Source organism: Miniopterus natalensis, chromosome 1 (genome assembly GCF_054644295.1).
Source record: "Miniopterus natalensis isolate mMinNat1 chromosome 1, mMinNat1.hap1, whole genome shotgun sequence".
Lineage (NCBI taxonomy): Eukaryota > Metazoa > Chordata > Mammalia > Chiroptera > Miniopteridae > Miniopterus > Miniopterus natalensis.
In genome coordinates this window covers 198,339,643-198,355,902 of record NC_142081.1, presented here as the reverse complement: position 1 = coordinate 198,355,902, position 16,260 = coordinate 198,339,643, and the positions used below count along the sequence as shown (strand labels likewise).

At 57.8% G+C, this 16,260-nt stretch overlaps 1 protein-coding gene across 1 annotated transcript in view; it reads right to left on the bottom strand.

Moving 5' to 3' along the window:
• Positions 1-2,952: 2,952 nt before the first annotated feature.
• The window catches only part of STK32B (serine/threonine kinase 32B), a 123,210-nt gene continuing 109,902 nt past the window's right edge, over positions 2,953-16,260 (bottom strand). Inside the window, exons 7-12 of the mRNA XM_087828332.1 lie at positions 13,663-13,766; positions 12,450-12,566; positions 10,289-10,414; positions 8,738-8,869; positions 7,104-7,168; positions 2,953-3,569 (exon numbers count right to left, since the gene is read on the bottom strand). Of these exons, the coding sequence (XP_087684458.1) occupies positions 3,431-3,569; positions 7,104-7,168; positions 8,738-8,869; positions 10,289-10,414; positions 12,450-12,566; positions 13,663-13,766 (683 nt within the window). The 3' untranslated portion in view covers positions 2,953-3,430. The remainder of the gene's footprint in view (positions 3,570-7,103; positions 7,169-8,737; positions 8,870-10,288; positions 10,415-12,449; positions 12,567-13,662; positions 13,767-16,260) is intronic.

Genomic DNA, 16,260 nt, shown 5'->3' with positions numbered 1-16,260 from the left:
CAGTCACACATTAAGGGCAGCAACAGCAGCCCCCCCCCCACACACACCCCCGTCCTAGAGCATTACAGCCTGTATGCTGACACGCCCCGTCTCACCAACCCTCACGGGACTTGCCTGGAGAGCTGGGATGGACAGAGACGGCAGAGGGAACTTGGCCTCTAAGAGATTTGACATCCGTACAAAAGAGCTCAGGTTTTGAGGCAGATGGCCCTGGGTTCTAATCCAGAGTCTTTTATTACCTGAACAACCTCAAGCAAGCTCTGTAACCTTGAATTTCTATTTTTAATCTCTAAATTGGAAAAAAAAATCATACGCATCCTCGATTTGTTGTGCCGGCAAAGCGAGGCGATGTGTGAAGTATGATGCATGCTCCCAGAGGGGTCCCTGGCTGGGAAGGCACCTCGTCAAATCGGGCTCCAGGAGAAACTAGTGCCCGGCCGGGGGGGGGATGGCACCGTCCTGCCCAGCCGTCTCCTCTCTGGGTGGCTTCATCCTGCATCCGGCCGGTTTCTCTCAGCTGGAAGCTGTCAGGAAAGCTCCGATGCTGGGAAAAGGCAGTTTTTGGCCCCTAAGCTCGGCACCTTGAGCTTTTTCGCCGATGCTCAGTTCAGTTTTCTCAGGAAAAAAGAAACTTCATAAACAAAAACATACGGAGAAAACCCTGCTTCTTAAAGGCAGTCTCAGGAGGTGGAGGGAATTGGACTCTGTTCCCTGGCAGCCTAGTTTGTGTTTGGGGATCTGAGTGTTTGTTCCCAAGAGACTTGGCACAAAGGCGAGGACCCTTAGAGGACCCCTGGGGGTGGGCTAGCCCCCCGCCCTCAAACGTGACGGTGCCTTTGAGACGCGGGGCAGGAGTGGGGATGCACCTATTTGGAGGGCTCCTGAAGCACCCCCAACTTCGACCAGCATCAGAATCCATCTGCTGTCCCTCCTCAGTCCTGGGGCGCGGCACTCACCCACCAGTGACATTCTTAGAGCCGGGGGCTGTTGGGACTGGAAGGTGAGGGCGGGAGGGGACAGACATGGGAAGGGCCTGTGCCCGCTCACTTGAGGCCAAGGAGGGTGAGCCAGGGGCAAAAGGAGCCCTACTGGGCAGGTGACGGCAACCGAGCTGTGGGAAGGGTCCAGAAGCTGCGTGAGCAGCAGGGGAGGAGACCACACCTGGCTCGGGTTAGTGCTGCGGGGCCCCCCAGGGGTGTCCTGGGAGAGGGGGCTGGCCCCTGAGAAAGACCCGTCTCAATGGGCAGGGGCAGGAGTCGCCAGGCACCCCGCGTAGAGGAGACGGGGCGACGGCCGCGCCCCAAGGCAAACCCTGGTCCCTCCGCACCCCCGTGGGGGCCGCGTCAAGTCTGACCCACAGTTTGAGGGAATTTGGGGAGTATTTTTCTTAGGTGGAGAATTTGGGGTATTTTCCCCTGGTGTACAGACTGCACCTTGGTAAGTAAAAACTAATAACGAAGATGATGATGGATTAATAGTAACAATAACGTAACGGTAATAATAATCCGTGATCAAGTCGGGCAGGGCCTTGAAATTCCAAGCGTGGGTTTATTTCCTGGACAAAGAAAACACATCACTGAGCGGGTACCTCCCCCCCATCTCTGTTTCTCATTAAACTTGGGGTCCTAACTCCCAGAGGACGTTGCCCAGCCCCCCAGCCCTGCGTAAGAACAAAGGTGGGCGCAGGGGGGCGTGTCCGAGAGAGAGTTTATTCTGCACAGGAGCAGCGCGGACTTGAACGGAGCCGGGCCCGCGCCTCTGGCTCCTCCAGCTCCCGCCCCAGGCTCATGAGTCCGCCCCCCGAGAAACGCTGAACGCTGCGGGGTCACAGCGCAGAGGGAAGCACCGGCCACTCCCTGGAGGGGGCAGGACAGTGCCAGTGCCGACGGGGGCAGGGAATGAAAAGTGGGCGGGCCCGGTAGGCTTCCCTGGGCACCACCGTCCAGATGTCGCCCTGGCTCCAAGGGGGAAGACAGTGGCCTTCTAGAGAAATAAAGACATAGAGCCACACCACACGTGAGCACGTCCCTTAGGGAACCCACGCGATGACACCGGCAGCTCCGGGGACTGATTCACGATGTGCTGAGTGGAACTGGAAGCCGGATGGAAAAGTAGAAACAACCGAACACTGAGCGGGCCGGACAGATAGAGGTGACAGGGTCCCACACACCAGGCTTGTTCTACAGAAAACCAGCCAGTGAGGGACGCAGGACAGTTTCTCCAGACGACGACGACCCTGGTGACCACGGTGGCAGCGAGCGGTGTGTGCCCGATGCTCACACGCAGGACCCGATTTAACCCCGTCATGACCTGCGTGGTGGCTGTTTCTCCCGTTTTAAAACGGGGGAACAGACGCTCAGGCGACAACGCGTTTGCCCGAGGAGTTCCCGTCAGCACGGGCAGGGCGGCCGCGGGCACAGGCCGGTGCCAGTCCGAGCTCACTGCTGGCGCTGCAGGCTCTCCAGGCCGAGGCGGGCGCGCCCGAGCAGCCGTGGGCAGTGTGGCCTGCCTGGACCCACTGTCCCCGAGAGCACACGGTCTGTGGTGACCCGGTCCTCGTGTATCAACACGGGGCCGCGCATCAACGGCAGCCAGGGACCCTCTTCAAGACGATCCTGATGAGATGACTTCCCAGGGAACCCTGGAGGGGGCGGGAGTCAGAGTTCTGCTGCCGGCTTGCTTTTGGGGACTCTGAGGACACTCTAGAGGGGTGACGGGTGGTCAGGGACTTGACCTCGTGAATGGGGACCTACACCGGGGTGGGGACCTGCTGAAATTAAAACGGGGTGAGGCAGTCTTCTGTGGATGAGGGAGGTGCGTCCACAGCCCGGAGACCTCGGGGACCGGGCTGGTCTGCAGGCCCTGCCCCCTCAGAGGGTCGGAGGGACTGGCTGGGTGGGAAGGACACCCCAGGCTTGGCGTCCCGGTTGCAGACCGGTGCTTCCACAGAAGGGCAAACACATCAATGTTTATTTTCCTTTGAGCTACATTTTTGAAAGTACCGTCTAAGCAGCGAGGATGGACCGGATCACAAAGTCGTGACGGTCTAATTGCGTGGGGGGATGGGAGTCACGCCCAGCATCCCGGTTAGATTGGACACATGTACACAATTTTTTAAATGTCAGATGTCAGGTGTGTCTGCTACCCAGCTGGAGTCTCCCAATAGCCGTGTGATTAGAGGTGGGTGGAGAGCTGGACCCCTTTGGCAGATGCAGAAAACTGAGGCACAGGAAGGGCAAGGCCTGTCCAAGGTCACACAGGGATCATTCCGGCAGCTGGGACCAGAACCCAGGCTCCCCAGCTCCAAGCCCAGGGCTCTGTCTGCATCCGACGCTGCCAGGGGTGAGACAGGGGTGCCGTGGCACAGAGGGTCTTTTGGTGGGCAGGGCAGAGAGGGGTGCAGCCCTGCTGGGCAGCCACCGGTGGTGGCTTAGCTGCTGCAGCTGCGGGAGCAGGCGTGGCCCAGAACGTTGTTGTTGTGCCCGTCCTGGAGCTTGTCCGGGGCCTGGCTCCCCGCGGGGCCCTCGGGGTCCAGGAGCTGGCAGCCCTGGCCCTGCTGCCTTGGCAGCCTGCAAACAAGCACAGCACAGGCCGATTTAGGGACACGGGGACCGGGCGGAGGGACACACCTGGGCGAGCAGAGTGACAGAGGAGCCTTCGGCCCACACCATCCGCTGGCCCAGGGAAGCTTGACGCTTTGGAGCCAGGTGGGCCTGCGGTGAAAGCCCGGCTCGGGCGCACTCAGGTGAGTTAAGTGTACACACAGAGCCTCAGTTTCTCCACCTAAAGGGGGATCAGAGCCTTCTCTCAGCAGGGGGCTCAAGGGCCAGAGAGACCGTGTGTGAATATCCAGCTTGGGGCTGGAAATAACACCAATGTGGTTCTGCGTCGTCTGAAAAACACGGGGTTTGGGCTGCATGTGCTTCTGACATTAGGATGTTCCATCAGAGCGCAGACCTACGGCCTGATTTAAATGAAATCTGTGTCCCTGTCACGTGCAGGGCACTGTGGATGGCCCCAGGTGAATACAGCGCCGTCCATGGCCTTGGACGGATCACAGCTGTGTGTGTGTGTGTGTGTGTGTGTGCACGACGCGGGTAGGGTGGCGATGCCTAGCGTTAGCGACAGCACCGGTATTTGAGCGAGTCCTCAGGCAATACCAGCAGCAACGCCGTGTTTTGTGACAGTGAGCCTGGGGGCTGCTGCCTCCTGCCTGTGTCCCCCTGCAGGAGGAGGGCCAGGCGCAGTCCCTCCCCCCGGGGCTGGCAGCTCCCAGGCAGAGCGGCCGGGAAGGTGGTCAGGGCACAATGCCCTCCTAGCGGTGGGGGCGCCTGGACCCGGAGGGCAGGGCTGAAGCCCAGGTGAGAGGCGGGTGGGGGGGGCGGAGGGGAGGAGGGAGGAGGTGCTCGAACCCCTAGACAAGGCCGTGGGCGCCTAAGAATCTTCTCTCCAGCCCTCCCCTCCCCTCCATCCTGAGACTCGGGCACCTCCAGAGAGGAAGTCATGTCAAAACCAGGGAAATACTAAAATGCCAACGAAACCTATGAAAGCGAGAGGGAAATACTTCCAAAGTAGGACACCGCTGTCGGCTCACAACTGTGACACGGTGCAATTCTCTGGGGCTCTCGTAAGATAAAAATGAATCCCTCTAAGGTTTTCTTTCAAATGCCCCAAAGCTGGGATTTTGTGTTTAAAAATAGCGCACATGCCCAAGTGTGGTTATATTGAGCACAGCGTTGCTATCTCTAGACTCCTGTCCTCCCGTTTTAACACAAAATATAACTGAGCAAAGCTGCTCAAGAAGAGTGGAGCACAGTGATCGGGAACCCCGCAGAGGGAGGGGGGATTCTGAAATCTCATGTGGATCAGGGAAGGCTTCCTGCAGGAGGCAGCACTAGAGCTGGACTGTAGTGGTTGGTATGGGACGGGGGGAGCCGCAGGGAGGAGTGGAAGGAGGACTGACGTGAAGGGAAACCCGGGGGTAAGGCAGCGTCTACCAGTCCTCGCTGGGCCCCCTTGGGGAGGAGCACTAGCTGTTTCAAGTCTCCCCTCTGTGGGGCGTCGCATGCAGAATTCGGTGGGGTGGCCGTGAGCACTGAAGGCCTGGAGCAGTGCCTAAATGAGCTGTGGGTCACGCCCCTGCACCTTACCGCCAGGCTCAGCGGGAGCCTCGGGGGCAGAATAAGAAGGGAGGACCCTGGCCCTGGCACCCACCCACCCCCCCACCTGCAGCCTACAGAGTCGGGGTTCTAATCTGGTTCCGGAGGCTCCAAAGACTGCGCTCTGCCTGCTCCATCAGCTCTCCCTCCCCCCCCGCCATTCACCACCCATCACCCCCCCCACCCACACATGCATCTTCCCACCCACCGCTTCTGTCCACCTACCCATCTCTCCATCCATTTACTTACCCATCTGCCCGCTCATTCCCCCCTTCCACCCATCCACCCACCCATCCACTCCCATGTCGGCCCACCTGTTCTATCCCCCCCGCGGCTCCACCTGCCCACCCTGACTCACCTGCCTGGCCACCCCTCACCCACAGACCCACTTCCCGTACACACACCCAGCCATCTAACCCCCCCCCCCATGGATCCACCCACCCCTCATCCATCAGGTTATCCACCTACTCACCCGGCTACTCACCCATTTCATCTGTTCACTACCTGCCCACCCACAGATCCGCCCTACGCCCTCTTTTTACCTGTCCACCCACGTATCCATCTCCTACCCATCCAATCACCCACCCAGTTCTGTACGTCCGTCCATCTACCCTCAACCGCACCTGTCCATCCCACCTCCTTTCCTATCTATTCACCTGTCCGCCCTCCATACACCCACATGTCCACAGTCACCTGTCCATCTATCCCATTCATTCACCACCCACCCGTATCCTGACATATCCACCCAGCCACCACCCTGTCCATCTGCTCATCCATTCCTTCACCCATCCATCCGTCCATCTTATCTCACTATCTACCCATCCATGAATCCCCCCATATCCCTGCTTACCCAGCCACCCACCCAGCCACCCATCTGTGCATCTGCCCACCACCTTTTTGCCCATCCATTCATCTGCCTACTCTCACATTTCCATTCATTACTGCTACCCACCCATCTGATCGGTGCCCACCCACCCTCCACCCATCTACCCATCCATCCCCCCCATGCTTCCACTCATCCTTTCCACCAGCACCATCTGTGTGCCAGGCTCTGTGTGCCAGGCACTGTGGGCCATTAAGGGCCCGGGTTAGAGCCAGGCTGTTTCCATCCCTGGGCTGCCACTTACTAGCCATGTGACTTGGGGAAGCTGGACTTCAACCCAGGGGCTGCCTATTGCCAACACCCCTGCTCTTTCCCCTGAATCCTATGCCATTTGGTCTGGAGCTAGAGAAAGGAGAGCATGGGATGACTTCTCCACGCTCTGAAGGAATTAACATTGCTCACATAGGAATCCACAAACCGAGACAGAGACATGACACCATCATGGTGGCCCAAGGACTCACCTATGTGGCAAGAAATGTGGGTGGGCCCAGGCCTGGCCCTTTGCTTCCTTCGCTGAGCGGCCCCTGTGAGGGCAACTCTTCGGCCAGCTCAGACCCCAGCCGAGCCCCTCCCAACTCAGCGTCGTCCCATCTCCTGCCAGCCCGAGAAGCTGGGGTCCAGCACAGCCCACACCCATTAAATAATCATAGTAACCGTTTTTACTACGCCAGGCACTATAGCAACAACCTCATTTAATCTGGTAACAACCACAGGGCAAGGCCGTGAGCTCCACTTGCCAAGGCCGGAAACGAGGCCAGAAAGGTAGGCACCTTGCTCAGGTCACCAGCAGTGGCCGCAGCGGCAGTGCCAGGACTCGGCCCCAGGCAGTTTCCCTCCAGGCCTCAGGCCCTTCACCACCTGCCATCCTGCCTGTCGGTGCCACCTCCCTGGGCCGGCTCCGCCTGCTTCCCCGTTTCCCACAGAGACGCTAAGGCCCAGAAAGGGGAGCGAGCGCCTTGCTCAGCCTCGCGGGGTCAGCGGCTGCTCCCCCCCAGGGTCACGGCTGGCTTCCCGGAGCCCCGTGGTTTGCAGGGGCTCTGCCCGGGGGGCCGGTGACTTACTTCTCTCTGTTGAATATGATGAATTCCTTCCGCACGGTCTCCAAGCACTGCTGCAGGTGTCCATTCTGGCAAAGACACGGACAGGTGACTGTGAGTGACGGACAAAGACCGTGACGAGCAGGGATTGACCTAAACGGGACCGGTCACAGGGCCTGAGCCGCTAAGTGGCGGGAGCAGCCCTGACTGCGTGGGCGGCTGTGCCAGGGAGCCAGGCAGATGAAGATGTTTTTCTCAACCTGAAGCCACTAAATCCCACGTGAAAGCCACGTTAGGGTGGATTATGGGTGGAAAAGCCTGGGCTTGGCTTCCTGATCACGTGAATGTCCGTCAGGCCTAATTTAGCAGGGGGGTGGGGAGAAAGGGAAGGCCGCCATCCTGCCAGCTGCTTGCTCCCGTCAAGAACAGGTGTCAAGAGCCACCTGTCTCGCCGACGCTCCGTATCCGCACAGCTGGGCAGCGCCCACCCCACTGCGCCCTCAGAAACACACTCAGGAGGCTCCAGGGATGGGGTCTGGGGCCACCCTACTTTTAGGATCCACAAAGATGTTTTAATTTCCCTAAAAATAAGCAGAAAAGAAATGAACTTCTAGCACTGAAGGTAATATTCACCTTCATACCATTGCAGTCATAAAATATAATTTTTAAAATACTTTTCTGGAAGAAGGGGCGATTGTGGGTTGGATTCTGTCCCTTCCTCCAAAACATATGGTGAAGTCTTACCCTCTCAACGGGTGAATGTGACCTTATTTGGACACAGAGCTGTTGCAGCTATAACTAGTTAAGATGAGGTCATACTGGAGCAGGGTGGGCCCTCAATTCAATGACAGGTGTCCTTCAAATAAGGCCACGTGAAGACACAGAGCCACGGAGAGGAAAACGCCACGTGACGATGGAGGCAGAGACAAAGTGATGCAGTCAAGACAGCTGGCCAAGCCCAGTCGGTGTGGCTCAGTGGCTGAGCGCTGACCCATGCACCAGGAGGTCATGGTTCCATTCTCAGTCAGGGCACATGCCCGGGTTGAGGGCTCAATCCCCTGTGGGGGCCATGCAGGAGGCAGCCATCAAGGTTGATGTTTCTCTCTCACATCTCCCCTTCTTTCCTCTCTCTCTAAAATCAATGAAAACAGATTTTTTAAAAAAAAGACTGCAACCAACCCCAGAGGCCAGCACAGGCCAGGGAGGACCCTTTCTGAAGCCTTTGGAGAGAGCCTGGCGCAGCTAACGCATTTATTTTGAATTTCTGGCCTCCAAAATTGTAAGAGAGTAAATTTCACTTATTGTAAGCCACTGAGGTTGTGACACTTTACGGCAGCCTAGCGTGCCCAGGGCCCCACAAATGTCACAGTGCAGCCCTGGATGTCTCCACAGCATGGAGCTTTTCAAAGGGCGCTCAGGAGACTCAGCAAGGCGCCCACGTCACCCAGCACCGAACTCGCGCCTGGAGGCTCGCGGTGGGGCAGTCACAGCTTTGTGCAGTGAAAGACCACGTGCTGGACGGAGGCGCCTCATTTACGGCCAGCGAAGGTGTCTGGATGGTGAACGACATGCCTCCCTGTCTCAAAGGCAGCCTGGCCCAGCTGCATCCCCGGGAGTCCAGGGCCCCGGCCCCCGAGGCCTGCCCGCACGGCGCTCACCAGAGGACAGCTGTCCTTCGTGCCGTCCCTGGACCTGTTCTTCGCCAGCCTCTTCTTTTTTTTGTGAAGGGGCTTGGATTCGAGGATCATCTCTTCAAGTTCAAATGTGGGATCACAATTCAGTCTCCCTTTCTGGAAAGATAAACATGGTTTCTCTTGGTTCCGCCCATCACTGAATTTTATTTTCACTCATTCATTCAATCTCTCATTCATTCATTCAACAGGGAACAGCGAGCTACTGCTGGGTGGTGCATCGGCTGTGTATTTTTCTTCTGACGATGCAAAGCAACACATTCCCATTGCACGCACCCTTCATTTATCTCCACGACCCTGACCCCCACCCCGGGCAGCCCCACCGTCAACATCCGACACTCCCCAGTCCTGGGGGACAGAGTCTGCAGAGGGTGCTGTGGACACCGGGCTGGCGGGAGGGCAGCGAGGAGAAGGCGGGCTCGGAGGGCAGGGCCAGACCCCCCAGGACACTGCCCCAGGCTGGGGGGCGGGGACCCGGTGTGCTCGCTGGGAGGGACCTGAAGAACTAGTGTCCCCAGGCTCTGCTGCCTGAGCAGCGCGTCCAGAACACAGATGAGGCTGTGGGAGGATCTGCCCTCAGGAAGGTGCCCGAGTGTCATGACCAGGGTTTGTGGGGGGAGCTTGAAGCCTTGGATCCTTGTAGACGCCGATTTGAGGGGACATTTGCATCCAAAGGAGCGACAGTCTTTAAAATAATCTAACACAACATACACTCCGGGGAGACTGGGTCCCACCTGCCGGCCTAGTGGCCTCAGCAAGTCTTTCTGCTCTTTTGCTTTTGAGCTTGTGGGTGAGAGTGTGTGTGTCAGTGTGAGTGTGAATGTGAGTGTGCGAGTGTTGGCGTCAGTGTGTGTGAATGTGTCTGTTAGTGTGAGTTAGTGTGTGAGTGTGTGTGACTGTGTGTGTGACTATGAGTGTGAATGTGTGTGTGACTATGTGTGTGACTATGAGTGTGAATGTGTGTGTGACTGTGTGTGTGACTATGAGTGTGAATGTGTGTGTGACTGTGTGTGTGACTATGAGTGTGAATGTGTGTGTGCACGCGAATGTGTGTGTGTGAGTGTGCGAGTGTTGGTGTCAGTGTGTGTGAATGTGTCTGTTAGTTTGAGTTAGCGTATGTGTGTGTGTGACTATGAGTGTGAATGTGTGTGTGACTGTATGTGTGTGCACACGAATGTGTGAGTGTGTATGAATGTGTGTGTGACTATGTGTGTGCACACGAATGTGTGAGTGTTTGTGTGTATGAGTGTGTGTGTGTGTGTGTGTGTGTGAGTGTGTGTGTCCACGGGTGGGAGGCCTGCTGAGCCAGTGTCCCCTTGCACGCAGACAGCAGGTGGCGACAGGTACCAGCGAGGCAGCGATCTGGCACTCGCGCTGAATCTCAGTGAACCGAGACCCTTTGCTGCTCAGCAGCCGTGGGCGGCGGTGGCCTCTCTGGCCAGCATCAGGGACCCTCCTTCACACCAAGGCGGGGGACCTGCAGAGGGGTGGCATGCCGTCAGACAGGACCCCACTCACATTGGGCACAAAGCTGGGCGCCAGCGTCTTCTCGAACACCGCGTCCCAGTTCATGTCGGCCAGGTAGGGTGAGCTCTGAATGTCGCTGAGGCTGGACAGGCGGCTCTCGGGGTCCTTGGTCAGGAGCTGGGGACACAGGGCAAATGTGCCTGCCTGAGCTGTGTGCCACCAAGGTTAGCGGGTTCCTAGGGTGCGGTCTTGGGGAAATAGAGGGGCCTCTGCTCTTCTCGCTCCAGCCATGCTGTGTCCTGTCTGGGACGCTGTCGCTGGACCTACGCTCATCTTTACAGCAAGGAGGGACTGAGAGGTCAGGCTGCTTCCACAGGTCACCCAGCAAGGGACTCTGGGCAGAGACTACCTTTGCGGTCACTGTGCCCCCTCACGGACTGTGACCCTATGACACCCTGGCTCTCCCTGGTGTCTGCAGAGGCTTCCAATTAAAAATGAAAGGAACCAGCTGCCCTGTCTCAGGACTTTCAGCTTGATAATGGGACATGCCAAGTGTCATAAAGTTTCACCGGACAGTGTGAGGTGACCTCTGTGGCCAGGTGCACTGACCCCATTTGTCGTCAAGGGGACAATTTTCAGCTTCCCAAAGAGATTTCTGCTAACAGGGCGATGCAGTGTAAGAGCAGCCACAGGCTACCACCCTGCAAACGGGGCTCTCAGCCTGTCAAACACTCTGCCCATCTGATGCAGAGAGCTCCTGGCCTAAAAACGTAAGGACAGGAGTCCTAGCCCTGGGACGGCCTCTCCAACATGAGTGGCCTCGGGTAAGCTGCCCTGTGTTCCTCCAGAAGAGCAATGGTCACGCTCCACATCCAGCTCATGACTGGGTGAGACCCTAGGGGGACTAGGAAGGACCGGCACGTGCTAAGGGCAGGTCAGCACCCAGCTGCCCACAGACGGGGGCCGGGAGTCAGAGCCCCTGACAGTCTGTTCCTGTCTGTCACTGCAGAAATCTCCCCGCGCCCAGGGGATGGGCTAGAGTCACCACGTGAGGGATGCCTGGCAGGGCCGCATCTGCTGGTCATGGTGGCCTCTTTCTAGGGGATGCCCCCCAAAAGGGGTGCCCATTTAAACAGAGACCCCACCTCATTGCTGTACAGGGGGCTCAAGGTTTGGGTGGCAGTTGTCTGACTCACTGGGTGAGTGGGTGGGGAGGGCACTGGCAGGTGGGAGGGGCTTCCAGCGATCCAGTGACCAGTGGGCTAAGTGCCACTGACTCCTAAAAACCAGGTAGTGACTCTCATCTAACGCAAGTCAGCTAACAGTGCGTCATTCAAGGGGGCCGGGGGAGCCTGGGGGAGGCTGGTGGGGGTAGGGAGCAAGCGCTGGGCTCAGCGGTCAGAAGGCTTGGATAAAACCCTGCCTCTGCCCCTTGGCAGCCCTGTGGCACTGATGGAAGTGTTCTACACTCCTGAGCCTCAGTTTTCGCATCTCTACTATGGGATAACGCCACTCCTCAGGGTACAACACCACAGGGCTTGAAGGGGTGCAGTGAGAAGACCCAGCTCATAGCCCAGGACATACACCCTCAACCAGTGCCGGCACAGGACAACCGATGCCGTCAGCATCGTTCCACTCTGGAGGCTTTGAGGACTCCAAGTGACCAAAGCGGACAGCCAGCCTCAGAGGGAGGGCACGGGGACCTACTGCCCCGGAGAAGTCATCAAAACACAGACAGCTGGGCTCACCCCCAGGGCTCGACGACTCTGAGAACCTGACTTTCCAATGAGCTCCCAGGAGGTGCTGACCCTGCTGGTCCCTGGGCCACACTTTGGGAACCACGGCCTCATTCTAATAACAACAGTTCCCGAATAAAGTCAGGAGGTGCCGGATTTCTTAAAGCTCACTGAGTTAAGGACACTTTGCAGAAACATTCTGAAGAGCCACCTGCAGTAAGTATCTCTGTGTATTAGGAGCTTGTGGTGGTGAGAAAGCCGGGCTCTGCTGTCACAGCCGGGACTCGGAGCCCCGCTCCTCCCGCCAGCAACTCTGGGATCCCGAATGCAAGATGCTGGGCCCGCGTGGGAGGCCGGTGAGAGCCCCGCTCGCTTTACATCCACTGTCGCTCCATCATCTCCTTCCTTAACATGCCGGGAGGCCTGTGCGCGCACTGTGACCTCAGCTCCGGCCAGGCAGGCTGCGGCCGCCTTACCTTCCTGAGCAGGGCGACGGTCCCCTTGCCCCATGTGGAGGAGTAGTGCACGCGCTCCGCCTTGAACATGCCGAGGATCTCATCCACGGGCGTGGCCGAGTGGATCTCGTAGGGCCTCTGCAAAGGACAGCGGGCAGATCAGAGGGAGCCAAGGCGAGACCTCATGGTGGGTTACAACTGTGTAATTACCAGGGACGGTTCACTCTCCTTCAGGGAGCGGGGGTGTCCTCTGTCGCAGCAGAGCAGGTGGCCTGGACCCATGTGCCCACAGTGACCAGGCCTGTGGGGCAGTGCAGGAGCCAGCAGGTGGGCACTCCTTTAAGGCCACAGGAGGTTAAGGGTCTTGACAAGGTCACACAGCTGGTAAGTGGCAGAGAGAGGCAGGAGCCATAGCCAACCACCTAACCCAGAGTCCCTGCTCTAGGCTCAGGATGGGGGGTTAGGAGGGTGGCCTGGAGAAGTCGGCTCTGGGCACCTCCACTGGGCACCTCAGTCCCAGCCCCCACCTCTCCCTGCCCTGGCTGCACCTGCCTGCGAGGGCACACGGCTGGAATTGCCAAGGTCTGGGTCTGGGTGCGCTGAGAGATGGGGGAGGCGTGTTGTTCTCAGCTGCCACCCTCTCCCCCCACGTCGAGGAGGCATAACCCTCTCCTCTCCCAGCCTGATAGAGCGTTAAGCCTCCTGACTGTTTCGGAACATCGCACGGCCAGCCGCCTGTGTCTAAGGACCTCTCGAAGCTTGGGAAGGCCCTCCCGACGGTGACCCTGGGGGAGCAGCTTAGACAGTACCTGAGCACCTGCTCCCCCCTCCAGCCCGCCCCACCAAAGAACAAACAGACAAACAGAAAGAGTGGAAGACACATGGCCCGCACCCCAAAAGAACTTCAAACCAAGCTGGAAGGTGAGGCAGGCATGTCACACTGGGTGGAAAGAGGCAGCATTTGAAATCACCAGGTCAAGGTGCTTCCCAAATCTGAGCTGCCACTGATTAGCTGCTGACCTCGGCGCGATCCTCCCCTTGAGGGGTGGACCAGAAGCTTGCTAAGGCTCAGGGACCTCAGAGCTGACACCCAGGCCTCTGACTCCCCACACGGTGCTCCTTCCTGCCACCCTGTGCCTCCCAGGAGAAGGACGTGCCTCCTCCCAAGCCTGGGACCACCTGAACCCCCCACTTCCACAGCCCCCCATGTCCACTGCACAGGCGTAGGTCTTACCCAGCCCCGGAGCAGCTCGTAGGCCGTGACACCCAGGGACCACCAGTCAACAGGGTACGAGTACCCGGGACCGCCGTCCACGTAGGCTTGGAACACTTCTGGGGCTGCCAAAGATAGGACAAAGAAAGTGTCACCACGTGTCTGTTTACACCCACCGCCCCTTTGAGAGGGGACATGGGGAGAGGAACCGTAGGCCTGCACTCCATCCGCTATGCCACATGCTTCTTGCCCTCCACAAGCCTGGAGCTGGCCCGAGAAAAGCGGCGGGCATCCCAGGACACACTGGGGACCACCGGGCAGAATGTAAGTGGGAGCCACGTGTGCGGTGGAGCCGGCTGCTCTGGGGTCAGGGACAGGCCCCCGGAGCAGGCGCATTTGGTGGAACGTGAATCACATCAGCATGAGGAAGGGGGTGTGGGGGGGTGCAAGTGTGAGCTGAGATGAAGAAACAAAACCCCAAGGGGCTGAGAACTTAGTAGACGTCACCCTGCTTCTGGCACCAACACTGGGCCAGGCATCCTGACCACCAGGGACGTTCAGAGCCCTCGGTGCCGCCGCCTATCTCAGGAGCGAGTCTATTTTAGCACATGTGGGACCGAACATGAAATGCCCGGCGTCCGTAAGTCTGCAGGCAGGAGGGAGAAGGGGGTTGCCAGGGGCGGGGGGAGGGGAGCAACTGTCTAGTGGGTGTCCCTATGGGGTGGTGACATGCTCTGGAACTAAACAGTGGTAGAGGTTACGACAATGTGGATGTGCTAATGCCGCAGAAACGTTTGCTTTAAGATGCTTAATTTCACCTCAATCTGAAAGGAGTGAAGGACGGGCGCGGCCCACGTGTGGCGGATTCTTACACTCCAGGGGACTGCAGTTGTCCCGGGGTCCCCGGCCCCGCCACTCTCCAGGATGCTGAGTGGTGGGTTCATCTCTCTGCCTCACCCCACCTCGAGGTCAGGAGTGCACCCTAAGGTCTAATCGCTCAGTTGGGCTTCCAGGAAAATTCTGTGAAATGTGCATCATTTCTAGCAAATTAATTCACAACATTGTTCCATTTTACAGCTGTCGGAGCAGCCAGAACCTGTCCCGGGGAACCAGGACATGCTGTGATTAAAGACATCTTCACTCCGTTTCCAGACTGGCATTCAGACAGCGTGGGAAGGTGTGCGGGCGAGGCAGACGAGGGAGGACACAGGCGCCCGCATCTGGGCCCCACATGGAGGCCGGACACGAATCGGCCCAGCGGCCAAATTCCAGCTGCCCTCTAGCAAGACTCTCCATTTACTTGGTGCTTTAGAACATTCCTTCCCCCTTGGGTTTTCCTTTCATCTGCACAACGGCCCCCAGGGCCGTGTCATCATCTGACACCGTTTTTAGGGGGGTTCAGAGAGGGAGGGCATGAGAAGGAAGTCACACAGCTGGGAAGGGCAAAGTTGAGGTGTGTCTTATGCACTGGCTCAACCCATCTGAAATAAAGGTTTGTATCAACATTTTTTTTCTTTCTTTTGAAATTTTAAAAGATTTTATGCCTGGCCGGGCGTGACTCAGGGGTTGAGCGTAGACCTAGGATCCAGGAGATCGTAGTTCAATTCCCGGTCAGGGCACACGCCCGGGGTTGTGGGCTCAGTCCCCGGTGGGGGCCTGCAGGAGGCAGCCGATCAATGGTGACTCTCTCATCATTGATGTTTCTATCTCTTTCCCTCTCCCTTCCTCTCTCTGAGATCAATAAAGATATATAAAAAAATAAAAAATAAAAGATTTTTCATTGATTTTTAGAGAGAGAGGAAGGGAGTGGGAGAAAAAGATACATCGATGTGAGAGAGAAACATCCAGATGGCTGCCTCCTGCACGCCCCTACCCGGGATGGAGCCCACAACCAGGGCATGCGCCCTGACTGGGAATCAAACCGGCGACCTTTTGGTGCACGGGATGAAGCCCAACCAAAGCCATACCTGCCAGGGCAGTTGGATGATTTTTTAAAAAACATGTTTTTATTTATTTTAGAGAGAGGAAGGGAGAGGAAGAGAGGGAGAGAGAAACATCACAGATGGGAGAGTCATTGATTGGCTGCCTGCTGCACGCCCCCTACTGGAGATCGAGCCTGAACCCCAGGAAGTCAGAACTCATTCGTAGGATGATGGAGGCCAGAGGGAAGAGCCTTCTCTTATGTGATCGCTCTCTCCTCGGCCCCCTCTGGACATGGTGACTCCAACTTCTCCCCACCCCTCCAGCCTGGTCTCCTGGGCCTCAGGGTCAGTGCTCTTCCTCCCACGTCCTCCCCTAGGGCTTCATATCTCAGCACTGAAACCCCCCAATCCACTGGTCCCGTCCACATCACTCTCCATTTGCCCCAGGAGCGCCTGACTATGTTGAGGTTCCCACAGACACCTCAGATTCAAACCTGTCACTCTCACCACCCCATACACCTGCTGCTCCTACCCAGAGGACAGCACCGTAACCCTCTGCATGACCCGGACACCTGTGAGGTGGCCTTGACACCTCCCGCACCCCACTCTCCTGCCCATCTGATCTCTCTGGAATCCTAAGTCAGTGATCTCCTTAGACAGATCTGACCCAGCTCTGGATCCTTCTGGAAAGGACTTC